At 39.9% G+C, this 12,009-nt stretch overlaps 2 protein-coding genes across 8 annotated transcripts in view; both read right to left on the reverse strand.

Annotated features, from left to right (window-relative positions):
* Positions 1–5,558, reverse strand: part of LOC128606885 (src substrate protein p85) — a 30,405-nt gene extending 24,847 nt beyond the window's left edge. For both annotated transcript variants that reach the window (XM_053623409.1, XM_053623408.1), the window contains exons 1-2: positions 5,406–5,558; positions 564–647 (exon numbers count right to left, since the gene is read on the reverse strand). In XM_053623409.1, the coding sequence (XP_053479384.1) occupies positions 564–647 (84 nt within the window). In that variant the 5' untranslated portion in view covers positions 5,406–5,558. The remainder of the gene's footprint in view (positions 1–563; positions 648–5,405) is intronic.
* Positions 5,559–8,162: 2,604 nt separating this feature from the next.
* The window catches only part of LOC128606882 (liprin-alpha-1-like), a 91,555-nt gene continuing 87,708 nt past the window's right edge, over positions 8,163–12,009 (reverse strand). For 4 of the 6 annotated variants that reach the window (XM_053623398.1, XM_053623397.1, XM_053623400.1 and 1 more), the window contains one exon: positions 8,163–9,104. In XM_053623398.1, the coding sequence (XP_053479373.1) occupies positions 9,043–9,104 (62 nt within the window). In that variant the 3' untranslated portion in view covers positions 8,163–9,042. Of the gene's footprint in view, positions 9,127–12,009 lie in introns of all 6 variants that reach the window. The other 2 variants (XM_053623399.1, XM_053623402.1) reach the window with 1 other exon arrangement.

The raw sequence follows: 12,009 nt of genomic DNA on the forward strand, positions 1-12,009 counted from the left end.
TGTACGCACGTGTGTGGCACCAAATGTTACATCGTATTAAACAGGTTTACATGAATTCACTCATACAAACAGGTTATTATTTCTATATTGTTGCTCAGGTTACTGTTTCTCTCATTCACAGGGACACTGTACTTAATCCGAGTCTAATAATAAACAGATAACTGTTCTATGACGAGATATTTATTTAACATTCATCACTTATGGAAGGAGTCTCTAGTGTCAATGGTTTGAAACAGTCAGTACGTTGTCCACCACGAACATGTATTCAGGACAGAGGAGTTTTTTTTTTTAACATCAAGAGAGAGAGAGAGAGAGAGAAAAAAAAAAGAGAGGCTAGTGAGGGAACAACTGTTTATAGCTGCTATAACAAAAGCGATAACAGGAATGAACTCGTTTCGCAGACGTGCCACAACATTAAATGTATCTATAAATTGATCAAAAGAATGACGAGTCATGCTTTAAATAATAAGGATATGCAAATTGGTATATTATACGAGGAATGAAGCACTTTGTGATGGTTTACTCATCACTGAAAAGGAAAAAAAACAGTCATCCTTCCTCACCTCAAAGTCAGGATCTGTCTCCCAGTCATCAGGACCGTCGTCAACGGTAACAGAGACGGAACGACCAGCTGCTGCTTTCCACATCTGAGAGACAGAGAGAGACACAGACACACACACATGTAGACAAGACTAAATATTATACAGTGCTGTGAAAAAGTAACCCTGACCCTGATTTCTTCTGTGTTTGTGTATATTTCATACTAAATTGTTTCAGAAATTAAAACAAAGGCAACCTGAGTAAACACAAAACACAATTTTTAAATGATAATGTTATTTATTGAAGCAAACAAATTATCTAATACCAACTGGGCCTGTGTGAAAATGTATTTGACCTCGTAGTTACTACTAAATCTATGAAACTCCACTCAATAGGGTTCAGCTGGACTAGACACAACCAGGCCTGATTACTGCAAACCCTGTTCAATCAAAACAACACTTAAATAGAACTTTCTCAACAGCATGAAGTTGGTTAAAAGGTCTTACAGTAACACACTATGACAAAGTTGAAAGAAATTCCAGAAATGATGAGGAAGAAGGTGATTGAAATACATCAGTCTGGGAAGGGTTACAAAGCTATTTCAAAGTCTCTGGGCCTCCAAAGGACCACGGTGAGAGTAATTATCTCCAAATGGAAAAACTCAGCACAGTAATGAACCTTTCCAGAAGTGGCCGACCTTCCAAAATTCCTCCAACAGGACAGCAATTACTCATCCAGGAAGTCACAAAAGATCCAAGGACAACATCAAAGGACCTACAGGCCTCTCTTACATCAATAAAGGTCACTGTTCATGACTCCGCTATCACAAAGACACTGGGCAAAAATGGCATCCATGGAAGAGTGGTGAGGTGAAAACCACTGCTAACCCAGAAAAACATTAAGGCTCCTCTGAATTTTGCCAAAACACAACTTGATGATCCTCAAATCTTTTGGGAGAATGTTCTGTGGACTAATGAGGCGAAAGTATAACTGTTTGGAAGACAGGGGTCCCGTTACATCTGGCATAAACCAAACACAGCATTCCATAAAAAGAAAATTATACCTGCAGTCTAGCATGGTGGTGGAAGTGTGATGGAGTGGGGATGCTTTGCTGCTTCAATGCCTGAGCAACTTGCTATAATTGAGGGAAATGTGAATTCTGCTCTCTACCAGAAAACCCTAAAGGAGAATGTTCGGTCTACAGTCTGCAACTGGGTTATGCAGCAAGACAATGATCCAAAGAGTAGGAGAAAGTCCTAATCCTAGAAGTAAGTGAAACACAGATCTGAAGTTATTGGTAGCATCTGGTTGCAGTTATTTCTGCTAAAGGTGGCAATAAACATTTTACATATTGAACTCACACTCTTAAACCTATCCCCAGTTTACACCAGGTAATTTAATGTGTCTTCTTATCCTGAGCATGTTTATCTTGAGCAGACTTAAAACACATGCATTGTCAAATCTGTCAGCACAAACCACCTGTATGTAATATGATAATACAAAGATCAGTTCATAACTCTTGACCACCCACTTCCTGTTTTCCTTTGTTATATGCAACAGTGAATATAGGTATTTCTGGGAAGGTCACTGCTAGAGGTGACAACTCCGGCAACCACGGAGCATGTAAAGCTTTTTAAAAAGCGGGGTTTGGTTGTAAAATGGTGCCACGTGTTGAACATCTGGCTAACATGTGTATCAGACCTTCTGAAGTGGTTCGACTGATCATATAGAAATGTTTATTTGCCTCCTGGGTGCAATTACATGTTCCTTTTTTTTTTTTTTTTTTTTTTTTTTTTTTTAAAAAGTGTATCACTCATATCTGGATACAGACCTGATACATAAGACACATTAAAGCAGGGTTATCCTATTAACACGGTTAATCCTAAACCGCAAAAACGACTAGCTGGTGTGACCTGAACAGACTGTGTAGTGATCAGTCTATAATACAAATGTCCAACAGTGAGAAAAACCACAAATGTAGCATTAAGAGCTTATAGCTGAAAATGTTAACAGCCATAAGTAAATGTTTTGAGGGTGAGAAATATATTTATATAAAATTATATGGTGATGTTTTCTCTGATTTTGGAAGCATTTTTGGAAGGAGTCTCCAATGACAGCACTTTCTCACGTGTCTTAAAACACGGGAAAATCATCAGAACAGACAGCTTTGCGGTCTCTCATTAACATGACAACCTGCGTTTTTTTTTGTCTAATTAACTTAGAGTGTAAATAAAAAGACCTTAATGAGGGAACAACTGTTTATAATTGCTACAACGTACACCGATCAGCCATAACATTAAAACCAGCTGCCTAAGGTTTTGTAGGTCCAACTTATGCCGCCAAAACTGCTGAAGGTTGAGACATCTGAAGTTGTGCTGTGGTATCTGGCACGAAGACATTAACAGCAGATCCATTAGGTCCTGCGAGTTGCGAGGTGGGGCCTCCAAGAATCAGACTTGTTTGTCCAACACGTCCCACAGATGCTCAATCGGATTGAGATCTGGGAAATCTGGAGGCCAAGTCAACACCTTGAACTCTGTCGTGTTCCTCAAACCATTCCTGAACAGTTTGTGCAATATCCTGCTGAAAGAGACCACTGTCATTAGGGAATACCGTTGTCATGAAATGGTGTACTTGGTCTGCAACAATATTTAGGTAGGTAGAACATGTCAAAGTAATATCCACATGAATGTCAGGACCCAAGGTTTCCCAGCAGCGCATTGCCCGGAGCATCACAGTGCCTCCACCGGCTTGCGTTCTTCCCATAGTGCATCCTGATGCCATCATTTACCCAGGTAAGTTACGCACACGCACCCAGCCATCCACATGATGTAAAAGACAACGTGATTCATCAGACCAGGCCACCTTCTTGCATTGCTCCATGATCCAGTTCTGATGCTCACGAGCACACTGTAGTGGACAGGGGTCAGCATGGGCTCTCTGACCAGTGCCAGGCTACTAACGCAGCAAGCTGTGACACACAGACTGTGTCTTCTGGCATTCAATGGCATGTGTTCTGGCTACCGCCGAACGTGCCTACAATGAGCATGTGAGCATCTAAACTTCTTTTACATCATGTGGATGGCTGGGTGTGTGTTTGTGTTGCTTACCTGAGGAAGACATTAAGCCAGCAGAGGAAGTGTGCTGCTCTGGGAAACCTTGGGTCCTGGCATTCATGTGGATGTTACTTTGACACGTACCACCTACCTAAACATTGCTGCAGATCAAGTACACCAATTTGTGACAATGGTGTTCCCTAACGTCAGTGGACTCTTTTAGCAGGATGATGCACAAACTGTTCAGGAATGGTTTGAGGAACATAACGAAGAGTTCAAGGTGTTGACTTGGCCTCCAAACTCAAGTCGATTGAGCATCTGTGGGATGTGTTGGACAAATAAGTCTGATCAATGGAGGTCCTGCCTCACAACTTTCAACACTTAAAGAATCTGCTCTTAACGTCTTGGTGCCAGATACCACAGCACACCTTCAGAGGTCTTGTGGAGTCCATGCCTCGACGAGTCAGAGCTGTTTTGGTGGCACAAGGTGGATCTACACGATATTAGGCAGCTGGTTTTAACGTTATGGCCGATCGGTGTAAACATAAACATAATAACAAACGAATCGACTGTACGCGTCGTTCTTTAATAAGCGAACTTTGGGATGGCAACACATTTCCTAGAAAAGAACGAGTTTTATCCTTTACTGCTTTTGCATACATGATCAAATTAAAATATATAAAATAGTTCCGCTGCTGCTATTCTACAGTCAGAGCAGCACTTCAGTCCAGTATGTGATAGTCATACAATGCTCTTATTATTATTATTATTATTATTGTTTTGGTTTTTTTTTTTTTAGGACAAAAGGACATTATAGATCTTTATGTTGCCTTATGAATTGGACATCCTTTGAATCTGGCCAAAATCAATGCCTACATGTGGGGCTCCTGCTGAACACTGACTATATTTCAAAAGCATCCATGATAACAATATTACACACATCACTGAATTATGTATTAGTGTTTATAATATTATTATTATTATTATTAATACATTTTATTTCTAATGCGCTTCTCTCATACCCAGGGCGTGTGAAAGGTGAAAGACTTAATTCTATTAAAAAACGTCCAACATAAACTTTATTTCAAAGATGTAATACACGCTACACCTCACAATAATCAGTAACCAACACACACACACTTTTAATCCTAGTCTTAAACCACACCCAAAAGTGCACACTTTACAGGAGTGTGTAAGGCCTGCAGCAACATGTTATTTCAACCAAACACAACAACAACAATAATAATAATAAACACCATCCTTCTGTCTTGTTTTACCTTTTTTTGACATTATTTCGATATAAAACCTACACATTAACTTACATTTGAGATAAAAGATTTGTATTCATTAATTAAAATAAAATAAGATCTCTTATTAAACCTGAACAAACACTAATTTCATCTTCTTAAATGCCCCCATTATTATTAAACACTATTAGTTAGGAGCAATAACTGGTGCATTCGAATAAAACTAAGAGCACTACATGCGCTTATGATCCTAAACCATTACATTACTGCTTCAACTCAACAACACACAATGTTTTTAATCCTATTTAAGACCTATTACACTTACACAGACTCTTCTTTTAAAACCCAGCTCTGTGTTTTTACTGCTGGAAAGAGATTTCCAGTAAAATGTATTTCCTGCTCTGCCTCTCCGAGTAGAAATCCTTTCATCTCTATCTGCTCTGTATTACACTCTCTTCTCATCGGAAATATCCAAAACACTAGCCCTGTCTATCGGTTACGCTTCTCTTTTTTGGTTTATTTGTTTGTTTGTTTGTTTGTTTGTTTGTTTGTTTGAACTTACCGCTTTTCTTCAATTTCCTTCCAACCTCTGCAAAAAGCGAAAAGAAAATGAACAGACTGGGTTGTAACCACTGAACGCTGAAAATGGTCGAAACGTTGGCGAGAGGTGTAGTTTTTCCCACCCGTATTCCCAACCGATTCCACCCCCACCTTGTGCTGTACGACCGAGTTTCTGCACTGCTATTGGCTGCTAGTGTCAACGCACGATGAGTTTATTGGATGGCCAGCAAAAAAAATAGCCTGTTAGAGAAAGAAAGGCGGGATTATATAATATGGGTGTGTTTTAAAAAATTGGAAAAAAAAAACGAACGCCAGCTGGGAAACATTCCCGCAGCTTACACGCTTCCGGTTTTCCTACTTTCATTCCAACTTCCGGGTTACAGAGTCACAGCGCCCCCTCTGACGAAAAACGGGAGTGAAAATAAGTATTTCTGAAATAGAAAAAAAAAATTCTGGTAATGTCTATTTTCATTCATTTAGAGTATTTAAAAAAAATGAATTACTTGGAATAAGAATAAAATTGGTACTTGTTTATATGAAAATACATTGTATATTTAGCCTGTTTGCATGTTTTTTTTTCGGTATTGTTTAGCATTGCTGTCCTGTGTTAGTCTTTTGTGAATTATGTATGATTTCTTCCCTTAACACTAAATGTAAATTATTAAAGACACACACACACACACAAACACAATTTTTTTTTATTACCCTAATGACATGTAGTAATAACACTCCTTGATATGTAGGAGACAAGAAAAGACTAAAGATTGATAGAACGTATTCTATTTACTAGTAAATGAGTGACTGGTTTAAGCTGCAGTGTGTAAAAATCATTCATTCATCCTCAGGTACCACTTTATCCTGGTCTGGGTTGTGGTGGATCCATAGCCTATCCCAGGAACCATGTGTGTGAGGTGGAAACACACCCTGGATGAAATGCTAGTCCATTGGCCCTCCATACCTAGGGGCAGTTTACAGTCGCCAGTCTAAAGAACCCAGAGGAAACCCATGAGGACCCTGGAAGAACACGTAAGAATAAACTCAGACAGTAAGCTCAAGTGCTCATTAGTTACTCGGTGGAGGTTAATAAGTTAACAAGTACTTTAATGGTGCTTTTACATACATCATCAGTTTGTTTCTCTTAAATCCGTTTGAGTTTACCTTCTCAATGTGCTTCCAATGGTTAGTTGGAAACACAGTAATAGCACTTGAGTGAGGACCAAAACCCGGTCCAAGAACACGTGAAAAGCAGTGCTTGTGTTTTTCTATCTCAGGAAAAACACAGTGACAGTGACACACGAGAGTTGCCCGAGCAGACCCAATACGTAAAGTGTCAAAGGGCAGAGCTGAAATGCTGCAGAAAATATGATGTATGCTGGATTTGTAATCAAAGAGCCAAAGAGCCAAGATTTTTGCAAGTAGGGTTCCATCTACAACCCTGCCTCGTGCCCGATGCTCCCTGGGATAGGCTCCAGGTTTCCCCGCGACCCTGAAGAAGGATTAAGCGGTAGAAGATGGATGGATGGATGGATGGTTCCATCTACAGTATACAATACATTACCAGGTTAAAGTGAAACATACGATTTTCTGTCTTCATGTGACCCAGATTACATTTTTTTCAGGACGGTGTGTGGAAAAAATCCTTCTTTTCATATCAGAATGACCTAAATGAACACGGGAAGATCAGAAATCATGAAGCTTTTCCCAGCACAAGTGGTTCAAGGGACAGGTGCATTCACATTGGGTCACTTCACAAATATTAACAGCCCAGATAGACAGATCTGATCTGAGTAGAACATCAGAAGTATGCAGCTCCTACTGTGACTGTAGCCCCTAATGTGACTGTCACCAAAGTGAATTAGAAAAATTAAACTATGTGGAAAACCTGTAACCTGTCATATTAGCTCATTTAACATTTATGGAAGGATCCTTGAATGTCAGTGTAAAGTTTTCCACCAAAGGAGAGTGATCAGGACAGAGGGTGTTGCCTTATTAACTTCAACAGAGTTGAAAAATAAGGCTGGAAGAGAACAGGAACTGACTTGTCTTCCAGACATTCCACAACAATAAATGTAATGGTTAAAAAGCATGACGCCCATCCATCCATTTCATGTACCGCTTATCCAACACAGATTTGTGGGGAGCCTGGAGCCTATCCCAAGGAGCTTGGAGCACAAGGCACTACGGACATGCCTTTAGGCTGGGGGAGTACCTGTAGGGAAACCCTGGAAACAAGGAGAGAGCATGGAAACGGGAATTGAACCCCCAACCCCGGAGGTGCGAAGCAAACGTGCTAACCACTAAGCCACCATGACCCCCAAAAGCATGGCCTAAGAATTAAACACGTCAAGACTAGCTTCTTGTGCAAGAAAGACACATACAATGTTTTTTTGTTTTTTTTTTAAGCAAAGACTTAGTCTTTTTATTGGCAGTGGAAAATAGGGATCAGTATTTTTTATTGAAAGGAAGCAATAAATAATACTGTGATAAAAAATAGTTCATAAGTACTCAGACTGTACAGCATTTCTGTTATAAGATCGGAGATGTTTTAAACAATGGAGAGAACACCACATGATTGGAATTGTGCATAAGAGACTGAAAACAACCAAAAAAGACAAAAGAACGGTATGGTACGAACTGTTTAGGGAGTCAAAAGTTTGACCCAGCAAAGTTATAATAATACAGTCCAGCCTTTATATTTGATATGACTCATGAGAAGGTTAAAAGGCCGTGATCACACAAGGAGGAGAAGCAGAATAAATAAAAAAAAAAAATTAAAACACAGGGAGGAAGTAAGGCTTAATCAGATGTGGAGTTTAGCCGGAGGATCAAATCACGCCATTTTCGGACACTGCAATTGGAGCTTAGGCCACAGTGAGGTTGGTCCAGCGGTGAAGAAGCGCGCGCACACACTTTTACACACACACACACACACACACACACACACACACACACACACACACACACACACCTAAGCACACGTCCTTCATGCGTGTCTCATGTGCAGGAGAAAAGGAATGGAAAGATTCAACATATGGAAAAGGCGACTGATGAAAGATGCATCCGAAAGTAGCCCTCGTCGTTGCTACCGTTTATGGCTTATCACATGTTTTGGTATCATACAAGAGAAAGAGGAAAGAGACAGAGGGGGAGAAATATAATAATAATAACAATAATAATAATAATGTTTCTTACAGTTTGTGGAACAAATGCTCTAAGATATGCACCAATTCTGATATTCACATAATACATCATAAAATCAACAGCCAAATGGATTTTAAGAACAGAAGAAGGGGGTGAGATAAAATCACGTCAGTCACAAAATCAGAATCAGCCCAGGTTTCGTCATCACAAACCAAAGATATGGACAATTAAGGAGATGAGGATTATTTAAAAAAAAAAATTTAAAAAAGAAAAGAAAAAAACGGGTTAGAATTAGATAGAAATGTACAAACTTCAGATCTGTAATACATTCAGTTACACCTGAAAGAGTTAAACATGATATGAAAAGAGGAGGAAGAGAAAGGCAAAGGATGCATAAACATAACTAAATGAAGGAAAATGTCCCATAAATAGAATAATCCATAAATCTAAAATAATGTCCTCTACGGCAGAGACGTCAGGATAAACCCTCCAAAACCTCAGAGTCCTTGTGCATTACACTCCCAGCCTGAAGGGGACGCCTCGTCTTCAGAGACTTCACCTATAGAGATAATGAGCATAAACTGAGAGCAGGGAGGACAGGAAAGGAAGACAGATGAGTGCAGGGGGAGACAAATGGAGATGTAGACAAGTGGGGAAAGACAGAAAAAGGAGAGGTAGAAACACGTTCGTATTACTACTTTGAACACTGAAGCGTTCAACTCTTTAATTAGCATCAACACATTGGCGTATTAATAAGAGTTCATATCATGATAACTGCCCAACATTTTATACTGGGTTGTGTTACTTTATTATTATATTAATATTGTTTATGACACAACAGCACAGTTGATTTCTTGATTCTGACTGGTTAAAAGGTGTTTCTGGTAACGTGACCAACTGCGTCTTTTGTCTTAACTTCAAGACAGTGGTTCCTGTGTGGCACAACAGAAAAAAGAAAGAAAGAAAGAAAGAAAAAGTGTTCAGCGTGCAGTCAGGAGATCACAAGTTTGTCTCCCGATGATGCAACAGTCTTCCATGGCCGGGAGTCCTAGAGAGCAAGACTGGCCATGCTGTCTGGGTGAGAGGGATAGCATACTCTCTCTCCGCTGTCAATCACGAAGACACTAGCCCATCATGGGCTGTGATGGCTTCACCTGTCTCGGAGGAAGCACGAGTGACAGTGAAAGGGCTGGCTGGTGAGTGCGAACTGGAAGGTGACCGAATTGTAGCGAAAATGGGGGGGGAAAGGTGCGGTTGCCTTGTCAGAAAGGAAATCTCTTTGGGGAAATAAGCACCTGCCAGTCATTGGGCCTCGTTTATTAATCTTTAAAAAAAATAAATTGTGTGCAAATGTTTGCGTACGAAAAAAACAAACTAAAAATGTCCGCCAAATTTCCAATAGTTTCACGCTCATGCGTATGTTGATGACCAGTAAAGTACGTTCCTGACACAGCTCATTTGCATGTAGTGACGCCCACAAAACTCCATAAAAGAGAAGTGGGAGCACAAAATGAATGATAAGGTTAAAGGCAGAAAAGGAGAAGTGGAAGTTATTTTGACTCACTTCTATACCAATAAAATGCATCCATTCATCCTACACAGGGTCCCGGGGAGCCTGTCCCAGGGGACTCGGGGCACAAGGCGGGGACGCCCTGGACGGAGGGCACAATTGCACACCAATTCACACGATACGGACAATTTAGAGATGCCAATCAGCCTACAACGCATGTCTTTGGACTGAGAGAGGAAACCAGAGTACCCAGAGGAAACCCCTGAAACACGGGGAGAACATGCAAACTGCAAGTATACAGGGCGATGGCGGGAACTGAACTCCCAACCCTGGAGATGTGAGGCAAACATGCTAACCACTAAGCCACTTTGCCTCTGCCAATAAAACTATTTGACAATACGTAATATTATTATTATTAGTAATTATTTATTTATTTTGCATATTCTTTAATTAATGCCAGTAATATAAAATGACTAGATTTCACTAAATTTTCTTGATGGGATTCTATGTCCTTGAACCTAGCGAACTAGCACAAGGATGTGTTCTTGATAGAGACGCCAAAGCGCTCCTGTAAGTCGCTGTTTGGATAAGGGTGTCTACTAAATGCTTTAAACTTAATAAAAAATAAGCAAATTAAACGCATCAGTAGATTCCATATACAGTGCCCACCACTAATATTGGCACCCGTGGTAAATATGAGCAAAGACGGCTGGGGAAATTCTCTTTTGATCTTTTGTTAAAAAAATTCACAAAAATACTCTGCTCTCATGGACATCACACAATTGCTAACATAACACAGGTTTATCAAAAAAAAAAGTCTTTGTTAAATATAGGTGTGAAACAATTATTGGCACTCTTTTAGTGAATACTTTGTGCTACCTCCCTTTGCCAAGATAACAGCTCAGAGTCTTCTCCTATAATGCCTGATGAGGTTGGTGAACACATGGCAAGGGATCTGAGACCGTTCCTCCATACAGAATCTCTCCAGATCCTTCAAATTTCGATGTCTACGCTGGTGGACTCTCCTCTTCAGTTCACCCCCACAGCTTTTCTATGGGTTTCTAGTCAGGTGACTGGGATGGCCATGGCAGGACCTTGATTTTGTGGTCAGTAAACCATTTTTGTGTTGATTCTGATGTATGTTTTGGATCATAGTCCTGCTTTTTTAATTTTATTTAAAATCTGTTGATATTTGATAGAGTCCATGATGCCATGTATCCTAACAAAATGTCTAGGTCCTCTGGCAAAAAAAAAGCCCAAAAACATTAAAGAACCACCACCATATTTAACCGTGGGTATGAAGTACTTTTCCATATGGCTACCTTTCTCTGTGTGCCAAAGCCACCTCTGGTGTTTATTGCTGAAAAAGCTCCATTTTGGTTTCATCTGACCATAGAACCCGATCCCATTTGAAGTTCCAGTAGTGTCTGGCAAACTGAAGATGCTCGAGTTTGTTTTTGGATGAGAGTAGAGTCTTTTTTTCTTGAAACCCTTCCAAACAACTTGTGGTGATGGAGGTGACTTCGGATTGTGGTTTTGGAGACTTTCTGACCCCAAGATGCAAATAACTTCTGCAACTCTCCAGCTGTGATCCTTGGAGATTTTTTTTTAACCATCCTCTTCACCGTGCGTTGAGACAATATAGACACACGTCCAATTCCAGGTTGATTCATAACATTTCCAGTTGACTGGAACTTCTTAATTGCCCTGATGGAGTAAATGGGCATTTTCGATTCTTGTTCTATTTTCTTATAGCCACTTCCCATTTTGTGAAGCTCAACAACCTTTTGCCACACATCACAGCTATATTACTTGGTCTTACCCGTTGTTATGAATGACTAAGGGAATTTGGCATATGTGTTACCTCATTTAAGTCAGGGTTGAATAATTTCATGTTCCTAGTCACCCAGGTGTACTAAAAAAAAATATACTTCAAATATAATTTTCTCATATG

This window comes from Ictalurus furcatus, chromosome 4 (genome assembly GCF_023375685.1).
Source record: "Ictalurus furcatus strain D&B chromosome 4, Billie_1.0, whole genome shotgun sequence".
In the NCBI taxonomy this organism is placed as follows: domain Eukaryota; kingdom Metazoa; phylum Chordata; class Actinopteri; order Siluriformes; family Ictaluridae; genus Ictalurus; species Ictalurus furcatus.